Source organism: Accipiter gentilis, chromosome 18, assembly GCF_929443795.1.
Source record: "Accipiter gentilis chromosome 18, bAccGen1.1, whole genome shotgun sequence".
Classification (NCBI taxonomy): Eukaryota; Metazoa; Chordata; class Aves; order Accipitriformes; family Accipitridae; genus Astur; species Astur gentilis.
The window spans coordinates 17,264,068-17,285,920 of NC_064897.1; the positions used below are offsets into that span (position 1 = coordinate 17,264,068).

The 21,853-nt window shown below is 48.5% G+C and overlaps 1 protein-coding gene across 1 annotated transcript in view; it reads right to left on the reverse strand.

Moving 5' to 3' along the window:
- The window catches only part of B4GALNT3 (beta-1,4-N-acetyl-galactosaminyltransferase 3), a 72,095-nt gene extending 55,621 nt beyond the window's left edge, over nucleotides 1–16,474 (reverse strand). Inside the window, exon 1 of the mRNA XM_049822654.1 lies at nucleotides 16,307–16,474. Coding sequence (XP_049678611.1) covers nucleotides 16,307–16,460 — 154 coding nt within the window. The 5' untranslated portion in view covers nucleotides 16,461–16,474. The remainder of the gene's footprint in view (nucleotides 1–16,306) is intronic.
- Nucleotides 16,475–21,853: the final 5,379 nt, after the last annotated feature.

Sequence of the window (21,853 nt, forward strand, 5' to 3'; positions counted from 1 at the left end):
GTGCCAGTGCCCTGCAGGGTCACTCCAGCCCCAGCCTCGTGCGTTCCCGGTGCCAGCACAGAGAGCCAGGAGCTGCCAGGAGTGCGGGGTGCCAGCGTCAGGAAGAAATCTTTTACTAGAGGACTTAACAGATTCGTGTGAAGGGGAACGAGCAGGACATAGCTGCATTCCCCCCAGCCTCCCAGTTAGTCTGCAGCTGGTGGTGCTTTCTTCACCTTGCTGGGTTTCAGGCAAATAAATCCTTCCCAGCAAAAACAGTAGCCCTGATCTGGTCTGACATATAGTGCAGTTCCTCTTGCAGCTGCAGGAGGCATATTTTCCCATGTATTTTGTATTTTGCTTTTCTTCACCCATGCTAAAAATACCTTGATGTCCTTCACATAGACACTCCTCCTGCTACCTCCGGCAGGGAAAAGGAAAGGGAAGCCAGGGACTCACTTGAAAGTTTTGTTTCCTTTACCTCACCGGAATAAAACTGCAGAGCAGTGCTCGCAGTAGGGAGGCACCTGTGCCTGGAGCTGAGACAGGAGCAAGGACGGACCTGCCCGTACTACATCCTCTCCAGTTCCTGGAGCTCTCCCCTTCCCATACACCTTAACGTAATGGAGACCTGGCAGAGGGCTAGCACGCATCCTCTGTACACACCTCCAGACACAAAGAGAAGCCACTTTCCAAGTTAGCTAGTCAAATGCATAAGACACAGTTAGTGCAGCCATCCCAACTGCACTGTTTTCTCTGCTGTTTGCAGGAAAAGGGGAATTTCACCTCTTGTTCAGCAGAAACAAGTCAGGCAGACTGTGAACATGGCTTCCTGGTTTTTTAATTCTTCCTGCAGTTAGCCCAGCTTTCCCCATGAGCAGTGCCCACCAACCCTTGCTGAAAAAAAGAGAAAACTCAATGCAAACCTTGTTTACATTTACTCTGACCTTTATTAAGCTGTCAAGGGGTACTCATGTTGCTCCACCACGCCCATGGTGTCCCTTAGACTGCCTTCTCCTGAGCTGTCGGGACTGAAAACGTGCAAAACCCACAGCAGTTCTCTCTGCAACGGTCACAGTTTGCCATTGTGCTGCCCTTGCAAATACTGCAGCCAGGTCTTTCCAAAGGCCATGGATAAAAGGAATAGGGTTTAGGGACCAAGTCCCCACCTCAGCTGCATCCTTCCACCCATTTCTTGCCCCAGGCTGTGCAATTCAGGCAAGTGCAATCAATGGGAAAGGTCAGAGGTGAGACCTTTATTCTGAGGGCCCAGACGAGTTCCTGCTGCTGCGTTACACACACTAGCAAAGTTGGTTCTCAAAAGACAGGGTAGCGGCATGCCTGGGGCAGCCAAACCAGCAGGACTGTACCAGCAGGGCAGGCTGGGTCTGGCAGAATAGTCAATAATGAAACAACATCCTTCCCCCTTGCACTGAAGTCATTTGGGGCCCAATTAATGCTTTTCCGTTCATGGACATTAAGTATTTCAAAAGGATAAGTAATAATTATCATCAACATCTTTGCCGTAGAGACTAACTGAGGCACAGGCTGCTGAAGCAGCTCGTTCTGAAGTCTTGCCCGCTCAACAGCAGAGGGATGGCGTGCATCCCCATTCACCCAATTTGTGCTGTAACCACCAGACCACAGCCCCTCCTGGAGCCTGCTCTGCTGGGAGACTACTCTATTACAGAGTGAACAACTGCTCATTTAGGGTGGGCAGCTGCTGGGGGCAGTGAAATCTTCAGCAGCTTTTTCTGGTGGGATGGGAGCAGTGAATATACACTAGTTTTCTTATGGCAGCCAAACCCCACATCAGCCCAGAAAACCTCTCCCTAAGCGGGGAGACGCCTACAGCTCTTAAGACATCCAGGAGCACGAATTGGCCTCCCTGACTGTTCATATGATATTCAAAGGGAGGCGGAGAAGGAAACGGAGCTCTGAGAATCAGGATTTCCTAACGTGTCCTGAGACCATCCTGGCAATGTCTTACTCTCCCTGCTGCTTCAGCATCCCCCCAAGCACCCCCCAGGGGGGCATCCCCACCCCTCACAATGAGCCCCCGAGAAGCTGGCAGGCATGCTGGGTGCTCTGCATGGAGAGATTTAAGACCATTTTCCTCCCCCCTTTGCCAGGCTCGGCTGGGTCAGACGCAGCATTTGGCAAGAGAAGAGCTCCCTGCTAATTTTAGCCTCCAGCTCTCCACCCAGGCAGCAGCAGCTCAACCGCTATGGAAAGCTGGGCAGCACCGAGGTGAGAGCTGGGAGACACTGCCTTCAAATGGCCCACATGGCCACACACTGCCAGCTAAATATACACCAGTGGGGAGCAACCCCGGCTTGGGCTGAAGCAAATCCCTCCCTCATCGCCCAGAGACAGAGCAAGGACAAATTGCAGCTCCCAAAAGGATCTGCTCCTAGACCTGGGCAGTGCTTGCAGGACTCACTTTCTGCCCAGAGGGATAATTTAGGCTACAAACTCACAATAGGATCCCATGTGTTTTACATATTTTTGGACAGATCTGGAGCTGGTGCACCTTGGACTCCAGTATGCCGTGCTGAGCAAGCACCACTTGCATATATGGCTTATACAAGAGCCTGGTCCAGCCCCTTACTTTAACGGTCCTTTCTCCACCACGCTGCCTACTACAAAATGGTTACCTGGGGGCGGGATGCCCTCACTGCTGAGGCTGATAGCTGTAACATCACAGTCTGTGCTGTGGGAGTCAGTGCTTGGGGTAGGAGTCGAGTGGGACAAGTTTTCCTCTGTGCCTGGATGCAAACTTGCGCTGGTTCCAGCAAACAACGCCTGCCCCTCTGTGTAAGGGAAAAATCCCAAAAGGGCATGGAAAGAAAGACAGAAAGGGGGGCCCAAGGATTATGAAAGGAACAGAGGTAGCATGAACCTCAGCAAATCCAGAGAGTTTCTGGATTAAATGCTACCCAACCATAGACCATAGGACTATGCACAAACCAAGCATCTTTTCTTTGATTGTCACTGTACCTAGAGAAAAGGGACTTTACATCTTTCGTAAATTGAGACACGTGAAAAATTGCCGACTACATTAGCAAATCTTTTTTCTACAGAAACAACTGGCAAAGTGCTGAGTGTTTGCTAGACACCCAGGACAAAACAGGTAACCACACTCTGCAAATCAAGTGGAGCAGCTGCAGCACTGAGCACAACGCTCTACACAGGGAAACCAGATGTCTTGGCAGACACCGACTACAGTAAGAAGCCACCATGGTACTAACTTACAAGGCACCAAACACCCTTATGACACCAATTACATTCTTAACCATCTCAGTAGAGCTGCTTATGGTCCCCACCAGCTTCTGTAATTATTATCCCTGCATTTTCTTCCACTCCTTTTAAAACTGAGTCAGTGGTTTTACTCTGTGGCCTCCGACTCCTTTCTACATCTCCTCTTTTTGATCTCTGCACCCAAGAGTCTCGATTCCAGCTTCTTTGCTCCACTGAAATGCCAAGTATTTGCTTCTAATTTAGCCTTCTGCTCCTTCCCCCTTACAACTTTTTAGTGGCCATTGGCATTTTCTGATTACTCTGCTCTGACACTCATCTTACTATGCCCCATTTTTGGCTGCTTCTTACTTTTGTTAAATAATCCCAGTCATCTCTATTCCCAAATGCTACCTCTTCTCTCCTGCTTGTCTTGTCTTTCACTTTTTCTTCCTCTACTTCTGCATGAGCTGCAAGACTTGCTGAAATATTTCTTTCCTCTCCTTGATGTACCCATGTCAGATATCTAATTCGAACACAGAGTTACAAGAAAAAGGTGAAAACAGAATTTACAAAGGATCTAAGTTTAGGAAAAAACCCAACTAATCATGCCATTTGTGAAGCACAGGGTTTTGGGACAAAGCAATCAAGAGAGAGTACTGGAAGACCCAGAGTTAATTGGCAAAGCAATTACAATTTGCGATGCAAAGGAAATTGGCCACATGGCTGGAGCTGATGGAATGCAGACAGCGATCAGACAGTACAGACAAACTGAAATAATACTAGCCAGACTGAGGCGAGGGACAGTTGGAGTTCAAAGAGGGACTGCATCCTCCCCTGCACCACCAGCACACACAAAAGACCCTCTTCCCCACTGCAGCAAGTAGTGCGAGTCAGTGAGATGCACGTGGAAATACCTTGCAAGACCTGCAAGAAACAGCAGCGTGTTCAGAGGAATCACAAACGCAGAGCAAAACTACAGGGTGGTGGCAACATTAGCCTCATCAGGACTTCTTCAGAGGAGCAGCAGGGATGAAAATAAGGGCTTAGTGAGAGGGGAAAACAATATGGAAGGTGGAGCCATTTATTAGCTGCAGACCAAGCACAGGTGAGCAGCACCATGCTGGCAACAGAGAAATTGCCAATGAATGAAAAGGCACTGGCAGGAAAAGCAAATTAAATTCAGACCGAATGCTGGCGATCTTAGCTCCACTACTGGAGCAGGTGAACAACACAAACAAGTAAATACACATAATCAGCTACAGCCAGTAACTACGGGGAAAGGAAAACACCCATTACCAAGGTTAAAGTCTGTCAAACCCTGGTCTCACAAAGTGCATCCAATTCCCTGAAGAGGCAGGAGACCAAAACAGCAGAGACAGAATTAGAATACAGCCATCCAAGGATAAATAAGCTCCCAACATAGCACAATCCAGAGCACTACAACTGTCCTTCAACTCACACACCTTACAAAGCTCTTCCTGCCCTGAGGAAGCGGCTGCAAAAAAAGCTGGACTGGCAACAGCCCTGGGAATCAGTGACAGAGTGGGAACAGCCCAGGTGCCTGGGCAGAAAGAGGTGATGAAGCAACCCCTGCCACAAACCTGATTGCTTAGGCCCTGAAGAATTAAACACCTTTATATAGAGGGTTTTGCCCCTATCTGTGAGGGGAGAGAAGAATGATGGTATCGAACCACTTCTGGGTCTTGAGGTGCTTGCAGTGGGTGATCTGGCCAGCGTGTGGAGACAAACTAAGTGTCAACTTGGCAAAACCTTTTTCCACAGACCAGCATTTGGGCTGTGTTTGGCACTGAAGCTCTTTCTAGGATGCATATGAACTTAGATCCATGCAGATGTTTACTCAGGGCAGGGGGACAGTCCTAGAGGATCATCACTGGAGGCTTGAGAAAAGCTAGACCTGCTGGGTTTAAGCAAAAGGGTCTATATAACCTATGTGGCAAAAAGAAAAATAAAAATTGAAAGGTGAAGTGGTTGGCAACAGTAACACCTAGGCTGCTGTCAGGGTGGCTGTCTCAAAATCAGTAGGAAGGGACACAATGGCTCTTGGAATAGTGACTTATATCAGACAAATTATAAATGCTTGAAAAAACGTCCTTCAGAGCTAAAGCATCCTACAGGGATGGGCTTGAGTTTCAGCTAAGAAACTGAAAAAGAAAATATGTGGGCTTGGTATTTTGCAAAGAAGCAGCAAATTCAGCGATCCACAGCTGACACTGTGGCTGGTTTTGCTGTACACACCTGTTTTACAAACTGAATATAAGCCAAAGAGAGAGATGGTGATTGCAGACACTTGCTAGCACAGGGCACAAAATTGCTGGGCAACTGGGCGCAGCAGCATATTATACTGTTGCCTGTCTCAGAGACTCATAGAATGGTTTGGGTGGGAAGGGACCTTTAAAGATCACCTAGTCCAACCCCCCCCACCATGGGCAGGGACATCTGTCACTAGATCAGGTTGCTCATAGGCCCCTCCAATGTAGCCTTGAATATTCCAGGGATGGAGCATCCACAACTTCTCCAGGCAACCTGTTCCAGTGTCTCACCACCTGCACGACCAGAGATGGTTCCCTCAGCCTGCCCTCATGTGCCCTGGCCCCTCACCATCTCGAAGGCCCTGGGCTGGGCCCACACCACGCACCAGCATCTTTCCTGAACTAGGGAGGGGACGGAGGAGTCCAGATGCAGTCACCAAAGTACCAAATAGGAGAGCACAAAGGCATTTTTACTGCTCTCTTTCTTGTTTTGCGGTTAGTTTTTTAATTGTTTATTGCCGATCTTGAAAAGATCTCCTAATGAAGCAGCTAGAAGGAACCTTAATGCTGAAGGCCAGCACTTCTTCCTGGCAGAACCGCAGTCTCCTCCATAGGAACAGCCTTCCCTCTAACTTCTTTGCTTGATCTGTTGCTATTCTTCGGGCACTGCCATGGAGGGTCTGGCTTCATTTTCAGCCACCCATCAGGCAGCCTTCTCATCCTCAGACTGAAGAAACCCCACGCCCAGGCCCCAGGGACCTCGGTGGTCCTCCGAGGGATGACTCGTGTCGCTCCAGCGCAGCAGCCTGGCAGAAGCCAGGTTGTCTTGTCCCCTTTCCTCCAGGCTCAGAGCAGAAGAGATGGCACCCCTTCAGGAGGGGTCGGGGATGGTAAAGGAGGGCTCACATAACCCGTGGCAATCAACAAAATAATTGTTGATGCCAGGAAATGGAACAGGTGAGCCCGCAGGATGGCCAGGCATGGAGGCTGGGCCCACGGTAGGGCGCTGGCTGGGTGTTCCTGCAACACTGCTGCCATGGTGTCATGGAGGGGAGCCCTGGGACAGCGTAGCGGTGCCAGGTGAGCCATGCTGGGGGCAGATCCACTTCCATCAGTTCTTCTGGATCTTTGGGTGGATCCACCTCTGTGGGCTCCAAACCATCAGCCACACGAGCGATGGCCATCACTATCATGTGGCTGATGGCGTCCCCCCTCCGACACTGTCTCCTCTTCCTCCGCGTCTCCCGCAGCTGCCTATCTGCCTTCCCACACAAAAGTGGGCAGCCACTTGCCTTGCTGCCGTGGGACCTCCTTCTTTCAATCAGCCTTGGAAACCAAGGGCCTCAGCGAATTGCGGGCCAGTGGCCAGGGTCCCTGTATTTCTAGGGCCCAGAACAGAAGGCAACGAGATGGCTCGTGACATCAGGAGGCCACTGTGATGGCAATGCGTGTAGCCAGAGATAGCTGTGCTGGGAGCTGGGGGGCCTGTGGCCTGAAGCATGTCCTACTGTGAGAGGAGGCGAAAGGTCAGGGGGGCTAAGGGCCCCCTTCCTGGGGATCGCTCCCCTGAGCCATTCTGCTGCCCCTTGGGCACAGGGACTGCCCTCCACCTCCCACCATGCGCCCTAGGCTCCAGCACCCTCCTCATCCTGTGCCCAGGGTCCCCTGGATGAGATGGTGGCCACAGCGTTCCAAGCCACAACGGCGCAAGGTCTCCCAGCGCCCCATAACGCCACCGTTGATTGCCAAGTGTTGCACGGGCCCTCCTTTCCCCCGGCCCTGCCCCTGGAGAGGTGCCATCTCCCCTGCACGGAGCCCCGGGGGAGAGGGGAGAGCCCAGCGTCCCCGGGGCCACGGTGTCAGCACAATGCGAGGGGTCTGTCCAAGGGTAGTGAGGGAGGTCCGTGGGGCCTGGAGGTGGCGGGGTTTCTTTCCACTCCAAGGTCCACCTTTGCTCCGATCTCTAGTTTTAAGGACAAACTTTCTCACTGCTTTTTTTTTTTTTTTCCTAGTAAGATAGGGTTGACATATGACCTGGGAAAGACTTTAATAATGTGTTCATTCTTAACACCTTGGCTTGGGTGTTATTTTGAATTTCTAAGTAGATGCTATTACTCCCTCCCATTGGTATGAGAGTACAGACTATGGGTCATAATTGCCGTTCACAAGATTTGCTCTGAAATAGGCATGCATTGATGTTTTCAAGACATAGCAACTGCAAAATGAGACTTCTTATATTTAGTCCTTATCTTAGGCAGACAATTTATTTTCAAGGTACACCTCTGGAAACTACACTTCAGTCAGGTTTGATAGGAAAACTTGGTTTTGGCAGATGGTAGGTTTATTTTGCATTTTTAATTGAAAACAAATAAAACCCAACTGGCCTGCTTACAACAAAACATGGACTGTGCCAGCTAATGCTGAGCAAGCTGCTGCAGCAGGTAATTGAGGCTATTAGTACAGAGTGGTCTGGACAGGATATTCTCTTTCCATTATAAGTATTGTTCTGCAGCTTTGATGGGGTTAACAGCACCCAGACATGAGTACTGCAATTTTACAGAAAATAACATTACAAAATATAAATAAAACTAATTTAGGAAGTGGAGTATTTACGAGAAGGGCTGGAGATATCTTAACCAGGCTGAAATGAACAGCAGCACGGAGGAAGCTGTCGGAGTTGCCAACAGCAAATATACGGGCCAAGTCAAACAGCTCACACTAATAACATGGAAATAAGTGGCCTCTTGAAGCAAGGCAGAAACAGATTTATTTAGAATGCCAGGAAAAAATACACATACCATTAACGTAGATTGTCCTCACTTCAAGACAGCTCTACTAGGCAATTCTGCAGCCTAACAGGTGATGATGCAGATCAAATATTTTTACTGGTAAACGGGATATAACAGCATCTGACAATGAACTACTGTTTAGTGTGTGTGAATTTACAGAATTTCAGTGACACATGGGCTTCCATGTAAGCCTACTAGTTCATAATACTCACAGTCCAGAGGACTAGTGGAAAAGAAAGTTAAAAAGATAAAACTTGCCTGTTATGGAAGGCCCCATAGTCAAGTCTGTGATGTGGGCTCATTTTTTTACATTACTTAGTAGCACTGGCTGTCAATTGCTCATATTGGCTTGACTGGGAAAAAAATCCAAGAATATTTAGCCTGTCTGAAATCAACATCAAGGTCACCAAGATGGAAACCAGGAAGGAAGAAAACCCCCATGGATGATGCAAAGGTCTGGGACTTACCATTTGCATCTCTGATGGAAAACGGTGACACAGAAAAGCAAGAATTGTACAAGATGCAATACTGTTGCCACATAAGGGTATCAGATAGACCTACAATGTAAAGTAATAGGTAATAGCTTTTCCAACTTCTAAAAACAAGGGGGATAAGAAGCCACATTGACGTCTCTTCCCCTCAAAATAATCTCAAATGGGAAATAGTCACAGAACGCTGATATAACTAACCCTTAGGAAATGATAAAATTAGAATTAGTGACCTTTTGAGAGGGGCACTAATGCTTCAGGGGGACTCACAGGTCCACCTGATAATCTTTGGATTGTCTGAAATGATCCAGCATCTCAAAGACTAATTGAATCTCATTATTCTGTGTAGTTGATTTAAATTCCTTATTACGCCAACATGAATTATTGTTCTGAGATGTCTTTGGAGAAGGTTGATTTACTTAACAGCAACATTGCCCCAGACCATCTTAGCATCTCAAAGTGTAGGGGACTCTCTCCAGATCAGGAATATGAAAGCCTTTGTGCTTTGGTGTGGGAAAGTCTTCTCAGGAAAACAGAAGTACAGAGGAGCTCTGGTCAAGATGCCAGTGCATTTTGGTTTGGCTAATTACACATACCATGAATTTCTAACATCACGAAAAGCATAAGTATCTAAGGACCAGGTTCATATCTGTTTCCACCCAAGGCATTACATGAATCTTTCTTAATCTCACACCACATCTAAGACAGCTTTTTTGCTTTTCTGGAAAGCCCTTCTCAGCTATTATTGCAAGCCTGAAAAAAGCAATTGCATTGGGAAGTGACTGGAAAAGGGAACACTAATGCACAGCAAGACAAATAGGGAAGGGAAACTCAAAGTACAACAAAATATATAACCCCATCAATTCTCGAGGCTATTGTTGTAAGCACTGGAGAAAGAACCCCATCATCACTCCGTTCCCCACTGCCACGACCTACAAGGCAACCTCTGCCTTCAGGACAACATCCTGCCTTTTACCATATTGCAGATGTTGGTAATTCTAGACTGCAAGATGAAAGACGACATCCATCATCTATCCCAGCGCCGCTCTTCCTTCACATCTGCCTGAGCTTGCAGGCAAGAGAAGGCAGAGCCTTCATGTTACTATACGATACGCAGAAACGCATCTCCAGAAGACAATAGCATTCTTCTGCCAACCCCACAGCGTGGAGGAGATGCACAGGAGGGCGCCCCACTCTGAGAGATCCAAGTCATCAGATCTGACTCAAGAGAGGAAGGTGTGCTGCAGGAACACGTGCTGTGCTGGCACACCACTACACAAATCTGTCACAGATGATGTGTACATAAAGGGATGTCACAAGAGCTTATTTATAATGATAATATGTAATCTTTGCAAATGATTTGGGGATCTTCTGGGGCCAGACCAACTGTGGGCCAGGTTCCAAGAAAACAAACACTCACGATTCTCATTTGGTGCACAAGGACCCAGGCACTCAGTGCTGCTTCACAAAAAGGTTATTTAAGAGTCAAATTCCTACCTGACTTCAAGTGAAAAAAGCCAGGTTCACAAATTACCTGCAGTACGTGTCCCAGCAGCAGTGAAAGGACACACCGGCCCAGAACAAGTATGGCATAGCTAGCATGAGGTCCAGGCATCCCCTGGCTGCTGTGTCAATGAACCAAGCTAGAGTATGATCCAGATTGCTCTCAGTGGCCCTGGCTTCTCTGCTGTGATAGCAGTCTATGCTGTGAATACAGGCCTGGGGATGTTGACTCCACTTTACATACACCAGTGCAAAGCAAGACGTGACAGCGCTTCTGATCATCCTCCAGGGAGACTGAACTGACCACCTGAATGTGAAAAATCTGCCCCACCTGCAGTGCCCATCCTTCTCCCCACAGCTACAGCAGCCCACGATGTACTTTGGGGAATGGTGTTGCTTGGCACAGATCCCTGTGAATGAAGGTCTCACTAGTGTCTTCAAAAGCACAGAAGTTTCATATGCAAACTTCATGATATAGATGCTTCCCTGCTGTCAACACTTTTCTTCAGTCAGGATGAGGTGCTTTGGGGGTGATACCTAGTTTAATTTTTCCTCTGGGTTAACAGTTTCCACAGAGAGGAAATAGTACTTCAGCCACCACTGGAGAGCTACAGGGTCCAATCTCTCCCCATGGGCACTCAGTAACCTTTGCTGCAATTAGCTATGCAAAAGAGCGATACTGTGCACGTACAGGCAAGTAACCTTGCGTGTGAGCGATTGCAAAAGTCAGCCCGTGTGCATGTGAATGAACCTGCATATGTGGGTGTGCTTACCGGTATGCATAGGTGCTTCTGAGGGTGCCTGGGCAGGGAGGCTAGAGAAGGAAGTTGGTGCATTACATTAAACGAGCAGCTTCAGATTTCTGCCAGATACTTTTCTCATACAAACACGTGAACCTGCCCATTCACACCAGTCGATGAATCAGCATATGGATGGGAATCAGGGAGTCTCAGTCGGTGCGATATTGCAGCCGGTGCACCACTGTGGTAGCAATTGGCACCTGCTGTTCTCCAACCCTCAGCAACCCCACAAGAACGGGCAAGGCAGACAGCTGTTTCATTTCCTCCATCTCCAAGGCAGCTATACCAAAGGCCCACCAGCACCCTTTTGGGTCTTTGAAATACCCTCTCCTGAGAAAGTCTGTGCCAAGGATGCATGGAGCCTCTGGGCCAGTCACAATGGGGTGTTCTTCCCCTTATTCCCATTTAGGCTTATTTCAGCCCCCAGTACAGTTAGGTGTTGGGATCCCCCTGTCACCCAGAAATAAGGTCAGTTTTTAAGCAACTTGCATGGCTTTGTAGTAGCCTGGATGCCTGAACATCAGAGAGCTCACCGGGGGGGGGGGGGGGTAAGAAACCAATTTTCTGGGGAAGGAAAGGAACACTGAAGATGTACATACTGGAGAGGTGGAATTCTTGCCACAAGGACTTTTTTATTTGCATATCTCCACTGTTTCTTCTGAACCCCTCCTATTTCCCACTTCAGAGAGTAGGACTACACACTACTGAGTTAGAAAAGCAGCAATCTGAGACACTAGAAGTGAGACAGAAACCACTTGTCACAATCCAAGATAGGAAGATAACACACTCCCAGTGTTATTTACACGCAACAATAAAATGTGGAGGAACAGGGGTAGGTTGAAGCAGCCAGGAGAGGAAGGTTAAAGAAGGGCCCCCCGATCCCTTTTTCCTACAAGCTACACCTCCCAGCAATCTAATCTAATCCTACACAACCTGCTTGTGCCTGGCCCAGTGTGACGCTCACACCTGCAATAAAGGAAATCAGTGCAAGTGATTTATAGCCTCCTGAGGTACCATGGTCCTAGGAGCAGAAAAAGTCTGCACAGCAACGGCTGGGAACGACCTCACCTCCAAGTTTCTTCAGGGATCAGGATTTGCTTTTACTATGTTGACACAAGGTTTTAAAGCAAAGGGGGATCATTGCACATCCTCCTTGCCTGCGAGCACAGCTCGCTGATGCCAGCCTTGCTTCCTCAGTCATACCTTTCTGCATGGGTGGGTGAGATGAGGCACTGCTGGGCATAGAAGAGAAAAACAGAAGTAGCAGGAGGTCCCCGACCCACCAGCCTTTCCATCCAAACAGAGCATCGCAGCAGCTCTGGGAAGAGGCAGTGTCTTGGGGTATGGGATCTTCCCTGAGGAAGACTTGTCCCTGCCCTTGCCTATTCCAGCTGTTCTGCCAAGCCAACAGCATTACAGGAGTAAAGGCAGGGTGCAGGAGTCACTCTCCAGACCTGGCTGCTCTGTGCTTTAACTGGTATTTTCTCCTCCCCAACACCTCATTCACCCCTGAAATAAGAAAGTTTCCTGACTCCAGCATTCACTTGCGGGAGCAAAGTGTGCTGTGTAGCAAGCTAGTAAAGATGAGAAAAACATTCCTACTGGAGAGCCCACTCCACAGAGGTTAGTGCCTGTCAGCAGCAGGAGTAAACAGACTGTCTCCAGCTCCTCGAGTTTCTTGGCAGGGAGGCAGTGTCCTGCCTGTTACAACTTGTTTTGGATGACAACAGGCCACATTTCATGTGAGAAGAGTTGTACCCATCTTCAACTCACATCAGCCTGCTTGTTTTTCTTCAGTCAGCTGTAAATATGTTTAAGATTTCTATAAATACCTATTGGGCAGCAGACCAGAGGAAAAAAGGAAAAAAGGAAAAAAGGAAAAAAGGAAAAAAGGAAAAAAGGAAAAAAGGAAAAAAGGAAAAAAGGAGGCAAGCCCCACAACAACAACAGGAACAGAAACACCCTCCTGCTCATGAGAGACAACAGTCCTGCCAATAAGGCTCTCTGGGAAGAATATGTAGGAATACCTTGATGCAGCCACATCACAAGAAAAAAAATATTTTTTTTTTCCACCAGACTGACTGCTCATTTCAGTATCACCTTCAAAGGAAAGCTACCACTCATGAGAGCCGATACTATCATCCATCCCTGTCCAGCCCATCCCAAACCTCCCTGGCAGCTAGAAAAGGGCCCAGATCGACTTAGGCAAGCGTGAATCCCAACCCATGGGGTATACTGAGCATGAATTCTGCACCTCAGGCTGGTCCCTCAACCTTTGACTTTAACATTACAGCAAAATGAACCTCACAGCCAAAGCCTCTCCCAGCGTACAGTGATGCTGTGCCATGGAAGCCAATGCGTACTGATGATTACAGCATATTCTCCTAGGCCCTTTATTCTCTTTCATCCAAACTCACTCACTTATATGATTAACTTTGTTGCATAGCAGAGCTGCATATATACCAAGGGAGGACAGTCAGGGCCTCAATTTTTAAGCATTGCTTACTCAAACGCTCACACCCAGGCCATCTGACCTTTACTTCCTCCACCAGAAACTGATCTGGTGGGGGAAGAGGAGGAGAGGAGCATAAAGCTGGGGAGGATCCACCATGCCTGAAGACTTGCTCTAAGGCGCTGACCTGGGAGCAGGGGCGGCGTCGGGGCATCACAGTGGCTTGTGCTCCATCCCATGCGTGGCTAAGAGGAAAGGGAATATTTTCTGTGACTCCTTACAGCCTTGCAAGAGGAGGGCTTACCTCTCTCTGGAAAGAGAAAACATACTTGGCTTTCTATACACAGGCTGTTCTGCAAGGCCTTTTAGGGACGCAAGAAGAAACTCTGTTACAGGCCTAGGAGGTGGAAACAGTGATGTCCTGCAGATCTTCCAAGCCCAGCATCTCTTCAGCTTTCTGGCCCCAATGGAGGCAGCCTCTTAGCCTTTTGCCTAGAAAAATTACCCAATAAACAGCCTTTGTATTTTGTCATTAATAACTGGGGAGGCTGTTGCATCAGATAAGTTGAGGTGGTAGATCTTGGTTGGTCCCAGGCGTGACTTACAGTAGGGCTCCCACCTGGGACATGCAACAGAAAACAATGCAGAAATGAGAGGGGAAAAGTATTAATTGCTCTGAGAGTCACTCCCTCCTACACCAGCTCCCTGGGATCTCTGGAAAGTCACCACGTGGAGTCACAAACGCAGCCGCCCCAGTCTTCAGAGAAGCAAACATTACTTAGTTTTAACAGCCAAAAGAAAACAAATACTATTTGTCTTTCACTCTGACTTCTGATTTCTCTTAAAACAAAACATACTTTTAGAGGTACTGGGGCAAGAGGAAGGGTGGGGAGGGTCACAGATTAACCTACCTCCTGTTAGCAGGTTCCAGGATCCCGGCCACAAGGCTAGGAAAACATGACGCCCGGTGCCTAGCGCGCCTGCAGGGCCCCGGCTCTCCAGGCACAGCTGCTCTCCCTCCGTGATGCTGCAGAGCCATGAGGAGCTGCCTGCTGGAGGATTTCACCCTCCCACCCTTTCCAGCAGCGTTTAAATGTCTTCCGCATGCAATGAGCGGCAACGTCTCTGGTGGATTTGGGAGAATCCGAACTTTTATATAATTGAACTTCAATATAATGTAATTAATTTTCCTCATCTTCTGTTTTGGTTGGTAGCGACTGTAGTCATGTCACTGTTTCCAGTTTCAGTCTTAAAACAGAATGACTTTTGTAACAGAGATGTAAAAATAACCCTGTCTAAAAGCAAAGAGGAAGAACCCAATTCATAAAAGTTGTTTGCTCCTGCACATCTCTTCTGTCATTACACTCTCTGCCTGCTTCTCCCATCCCCTCCCTCTCCCTTTGCATTGCTATCAGCGACATGACCGTCAGCTGTACGGCTCCAGATACCTGACTCAGCCCACCTCTCCTTATAACCACTATTTTAAATACCTCCAAGCAGTTTGTTTTCTCCCTTGCTGCACCGCTGAAGTCCTCTACATACCTCTACAGTCTCTTCTAAGGATCTTTGGGGGCTATTGGCAAAGCGGTGTACAGTAAGAGGCTTGGCTAGATTACATGAAAGATGTAACGTGAAGTAGACTCATAGTGCAACCCATCTTCTCATGTCCCAACTAATCCACCAGGCATAAAAAGCAGATTATAACTAGAGGATTTATCCGAGCCAAAGAAATCAGATCTCTTACGCCGTTGGAACAATAAATATGTGTTTTTAGCCTTAACGTCATATATAATATGGAACAAATGGACAAGCTGAAGTCCTGTAATGGATTTTGTGGGAGTAGATGTTCACGCAACTCCTTGCACAGCCACAGTCTAAGGCTTTAAGACTGAAACCAAGCCTGACTCTTGGGAGTAAGAATCAGGGGTTTTGTAATGTGTAATGAAGGGACCAAGACGCTGAAAAGTATTAGTAGTTAAATGCTCAGATATACTTGAAAAACTACTATTGAATTAGATTGGCACCAAGCACTGAGATTATTTTAAAAAGAGCAGCAACACCACCATAGGCTTTTACAAAACCTTGGGCCATTCAAAACTTTCTTGTAACTGTAAAAGAGACGAGAAGCATAAAAACCCACACGACACTGATAGAAATAACTGTTTTGCTCTACTTCGGAAAAAAAAGCAGCTCACTGCACTTAGTGTCAGCCCCGCTGTACTCCTAAAAGTTTGCACAAAATGAACCCGTGACTAGGCGAGTGGTGCGCATCTCCAGGGTATGCATTCCCTCCTCCTTTGCATTCTCTTCTTCTCTCATCAAAGCAATATTCAAAGCATCTTTGCTGCCTTCCAGGTTAGCACCGGAGCCCCGAGAACAAGAGCCACCTCAACGCCGTGGCTCCGGGCTCTTCAACTCCAGCAAGGTCACGTTTTGACAGGTCTCCTGACAGAGAGGAGGGTGAGACCCGACAGGCCAAAGGCAGAACAGCGACCCGACCCCCATCTCCTTCCCGGGGAACAAAACCCACCCCCGTCCCCGAGGGCTCCCCGGGAAGCCGCTCCCCGATCGCCCGCAGCGCTCTGCCGCCCGCCGCGGCACCGGGCTGCGCTCACCCCCTCCTCCCCGGCCGGCCTGGAAGCGGGGGGCACTGCACCGGGCTCCCGAGCGGGACACGCAGCGCCCGCGGGAGCCCGGGACGGCGCCGGGCTGCGAGGCTGCGAGGCTGCGCCCCCCCCCCCCCCCCCCGCCTTCCCCTCCCCCGGCGCCCCGCGCGGTAACTCACTGCGGTCCGGGGGAGCCCCGCCGCCGGCCGCCGCCGCCGCCGCCACCAGCTCCAGGTAAGCGGCCCAGAGCCCCAGGGCCAGCGCTCCCAGGGCCAGCAGCAGCCGCAGCAGCCGCCGCCGCCGCCGCAGCCGCGCCAGCAGCCGGCCCCGCATGGCGCCGCTCAGGGCGCCCGGCCCCCGCCGCCGCCGCCCCGGGGCATGCTCCCGCCGCCGCCGCCGCCGCGCCGCACCGGCCCGGCGCCGCTGCCTCCGACCCCCCTCCTCCTCCTCCTCCTCCTCCGCGGGGCGGGCCCAGGTACGGGGCGGCGCCGCGCCCCCGCGGGCGCAGCTCCCGGCCGGGCTCTGCCGCCGCCCCCCGCACCTGCCTCCGCCCCGCGGGGGCCGAGCCGGGGGCTCCGCGCCGGCGGGGCCGCAGCCGTCATCGCCCCCCCTGGCCGCGCCGGGGGCTGGCGGGCGGCGGGGCCGGGGCTATCCCCGCCCGGGCCGCGGGGGTCCCCCGGGGTCAGCGCTGCCTGAGGTCTCCGCTCCTGCCAAGGCGACGGCAGAGCCGCTTCAGGGGCGGAGGAGGCTCCGGAGCCTCCTGGGAGCCGGTTTTCGTGCCGGGGGGAGCGTTGGTGGCTCCCTCCGGCGAGAGAGAGGCCGGGAGATAGTAACTCCTCCGCCCCGAGGGAAGCGGGACGAGAGCGGGGCCGTTCAAATTCGCGCAGTTACACAGAGCTGAACGCATCTGAAAGCCTCTTTCGCCTGCTGCAACAAGTGTGTTCAAGTCAAAGCGCTTTGCTCAGTCAGGAGGAACAGGGCTCACGAAGTCTCCAAATCTGCCTTCTGAAGCGGCTGATCAGGTGCGGTGTTACACCGCTCGGACCCACCAGAGGGAGGGCGTTGGAGGCCCCCAGGAAGACCAGGACCTTCCTTGGGCGCGCTTGGTGTTTCACTTCGCATCTCAAGCGCGCTTTTGAAGTGACTCTCCCAGCTGTGTCCCCCCCCCCCCCGCTCTTGATTTGGTTCACATCACCAAGCGGGCTTAAAAGGATGCAAACTGGATTCCTCCTGGGTGAAACTAAACTGGACGACGCTGTCTGGGGTGCACATAATGCATCCAGCTGGGGAGCTAGTCCACAAAAACCTCTTTCCAAACGTGTACGGTGTCGATGTTGGGTCGTTGGAACCAACCATTTCTCTTCATGTTTCGGCTGCTGCAGAGCTGCTCCTGCACAGACGCAGCCCCTGTGCAACCACGAAGAGCAACCCTCAGGCTGAAGTTAATTTTTAAAATGCATGCAATGGTGACAGACCTTTTTTTGAGGGTCCATCTTCCTTTCACAGCAGCCTTCTGAAAGGCTTAGAAAACGTGCCAAAGCCCTTTCAAACGGCATGGAGGGTGACAGAAGAGCGGTGTGAGTCCCAGCAGGGACAGGCTGACATTGACAGAGTGCCAGCAGCCCAAGTATTGCAGTGGTTGGGGGCAGAAGCAGCATCTGTACCCCCTGGCATCAAGTGCGGAACACCATGTTCCCAGCGTCCAGGCAACACCTAGAGACCCTGCTGTTACCTGTCACACATCGGGATGGACAGACAGATGGTAAGTTTCCTTTTTCCGAACGTCTCACAAAGGTTTCAGAACCATCTCCTCTCAGCAACGTGTTGGAGAGATTTGTCTTGTTTCAGGAAAGTGCATCCAGAGAGTTTTATACCTCACCGTGGAGGTGGAAAGACATGACATTTCTCAAGATGGAAGCAACTCCTGCAGTGGGGGAGGCCAGTGAGCAGCTCTGTCCTTGGGCTCCCCTGCCTCCCTGGGGACAAGGTCCATTCTGCAGCTTTCGAGGGTGCAACACCTGCGTTCATCCTTCCAACCTTGCTAAGTGGCCACGGATGCACGTGGCACCGGTCCAAGCTTGAATCATGGTGCTACCTCCTCTGGTGCAAACAGAAAAGGCTGCCAATACCCACCCACCACCAGTACCCACACGATTAAAAACTTGAAGGTGCGTGCCAGTTTAATCATTTCAAGGCAGAAATCTCATGCAAGGGTATGACACTTACTGTTGAAGTTTTTTGGTAGTGTGTTGGTTTGGTTTTTTTCCAGCATGAAAGAAATAAACCAAGATTTTCATTTTTGTTCAAAAAAAAAGAGAGGAAAATACTAGGAAAAAATGTGTAATAAATACAGATCTAAATTAAACTTGATTTACCATTTAAAGAATGAGAATTGAATGATGTATTCTCAGCAGGAATTTGGCTGCGTTTCTTAAATGAACAACCTTAAGTCTGAAAAATGACAACTGCACTTTGTTGAAACTTTGCTGCATATTAAAATATTAAAATAAGTAAGCACATTTTTCTCTTCTGAACATGGTACTAAAATGGAGGGGAGGCAAAAGTGAAATTATAGGCTAACAGTAGTATTGTTGACTTGTAAAGAAACAAAATTTTTTTCCTGATAGAACTATGCTATAAACGAAGATACAGAAAAGCTCTTGTCTCTGGAGAAAAAGCTTAAAGAAGTGTGACACATTGATGTCTATCTGTTACAATGTAGTTATAATAGAACAATATTAAAGAACAAAATTAAGCTGGATGTGTAATAAATAGTGGAATGAAGAATTTGAATAGCCCTACATTGTACTTAAAGTAACTTATTTTGGACCACTTTCATTGCAGAAAGCACTGATGCCCAGGAATAAGATTACCTCTTACAGTAATGTTTTAAAGACACTTCACATGAATGTTTTTAAAATCCCAAGTCTACCAACAGTCTTGTATTCCCAGTATCTCACTCATCCCCAGTCACACACACGTGTGCCCAGACCTCCACATCTCTCACCTCCACTGGGTGCCATACGGTACCAGTGGAAACTACAGCTCGTAACAGTCCCATACGCTGGGGTCAGCCCCATGAGGGAAAGAAGCAGCAAATGAACTGGAAGCAGGTGATGCAGGAATAGGGTCTGTGTCATATTTAGATGACTCGGACGGGGAGCTGACACTGCTGACTGCCCTGACGGACCATCCTTGAACATTGGAGAGATCGCTGCTTGCTTCAGGATACACCTCTCCTAGCCTACCCTGAATACCCGCTTCAAAGAAACTATTTGCCAGATGAGCCAACTGGAGTGTTTTCTGCTTTGTTTGGGCCTTTCTTTGTTTTCTCTTTTGGCTATGTTTCCTCATGATAAAAGCAGCCTTTGATATGAGTGCAGCACTTAACGACGACGCACATCTCCTGTTCCTCCTGGCTCCCCTCTCTAGCTCCGTCTCTGTGCATCCCTGCCTCTTCTTGTTATGATGCTTTTGCTTCTCGTTATCTAACAACTGTTTCTCTGTTCTGTAAATTACTTTTAGCTCTGTGCCAACATCCTTTCTCTGAAGGCTCCCCAAAGGTTCAATTATCTGCCGTTTGCTCCTTCTCTTTTTTCTTCTTGTGTAATTTTCATTTTAACACTAATTACCAGCTCCATACCAAAGATACCCAACTGTCCCTAGCTTTCACCACCCTGGTGGCTCCACACCCCTCTTCCTAACCTCAGCTATGCTCTGAAGCACAAACAATGACTTCATCTCAACATTCATAATCAAAACGGCTCAAAGGCAGAAGTGTTTCTAAGAGGAAAAGGCAGTCTCTGAAGACACAGTTCCCCATTATTTCCCTTTTTGGCTCCTCAGGAATGGACTGGGCTCTAAAAGGCATTACTGGTGGAGCTATCCCAGAAAAATCCCTGTCAACGCTGCAGTTTAACATCACAGGGAATCAGGGTGGTCCTGCAATTAACAAACTATTAGCAAAAGAACCTTCTTGCCCAGTTAAGCTGTGCTGATATGGTGGGGTTTGCTAACAGTTATATTAATCAGCAATGTGATTTCTACCAATACGGTTAGGCTGCCAACATTTGAATGAACTGGCTTGAGCCAGGGTTTGAGACTTCCTCTTGCTTTCACTGTTCACAAGGTTATGCTCCCTCAGTTCTGACTTTGACTGACAGCAGTCACACCATTGCTCTCCTACAACTTACCTGTCTGGGCGGAAAGCCTCATTCATGATTCCATCTTTTCACTGTGTAACTCTCTTTCCATAGGTCTCAAGCCTGACCTGTCCAGATAAAATTACACAGAAATGGCTGCCCTTCTTTTTCACCTGTACAGAGGACACATTTTTACATGAACTTCACGCAGCACCTATAGGAGCACCTCCTTATTGCAGTTCCTGTCCCTTGAATTGGCCTGAATTGCTTTCTGCACATCAGAACAATCTATGAGTATCTAGAGCATGTGTTTGCACTTCCAGAAAAAAGTTTTTATAGACTTTAAGCTGAGAACTTTCAAAAGAATTTTCAGGGTTTAGACATTTACCATAATGAAAGATGTATTTACATATTTGATCATTGTGGAAATCCATGTTTTTGAATCTGACTGAGGTCTTGCCTAAATTTCCTCCTTCACCTGTCTTAAAAGTACCAGACTGTGCTCATCATCCTTATGTTTCAAGAATTTCCAAAGATGTGCCACAGTCATTTTATTAAGGACGCTACAGAACACAAAGCTGAGCAGCTCTGCCTGTGACGACACAGAGCAGACGTCTATCTAACCAAGCTAGCACTGAAGAGGAAAAAAATTGCTTTGCCAGACAGTTTAGAAGTGACTCTATACTCAGATAAGTGTTTACAGTGAAAGAAAGGCAATTTGATCTCTGAATCAATATAGGAGAATCCAGCACATCCTGGGCATGCTTCACCAGAGTAAATCCAGAGCTTTTTATTCAAATTGAACCCATTCAACAGTGAAACCCTTCATGCCTGTGTAGTTAATCATTGTCTTGCTTTAACTTTGAAACACTTCTGTGTTGAAAGCCTCTCTGGCTTTTCTGAATAAAACCAAATAATCCATATTTACACATTTGTAATCTGTCCACAATCCAACAGCATCGCAATTCTTAAAAAGTGCAATTTAGTCAGTTTAAGTGAATAGTCAACCCCATTGATACTGTAAAACTGTATTTTTGGACATTACTTGAAGGGCAGCCACTTCAATTCATATTCAGAGATGCCCTTTCTCCAAACAGTTAATTTGGTGTAAATGGGAAATATCAGAAGTCCACCCCACTCTTCTCAAATACTTCAGTCATAGCAGAAATGTTTCCTGCTAGTGAGTTAAATTCCAGTTACCTCTGACTGCCTGTTTCAGACAGAAAGTCCTAAACTTTTGATGCAACATAAGAATCAAACCAAACTTTGTTCTTTGTGCCTAAACCCTGTGAATACAGCAGCCAAAAGGAATCGTCACCACACCTTCTAGACTGTATCCAAGTATGTTTTGGTACGTAATCCCAGTCCACATACTAAAAAACGTGTATACTTCTACAGCTAGACTTGCAAATTTAAGAATAACTGTTTAGGGAGTAAAGGGGATCTTTCTTATAATTCAAAGCAACTTGGGAATATAAAAGCAAAATATTGCTGAAAAATTAGAAAGAAAAATCCTAAAATGTCCCTTATATACAAATGACCTATGATGCCACCTTGAATGGGGACAAATGAGACAACTTTATT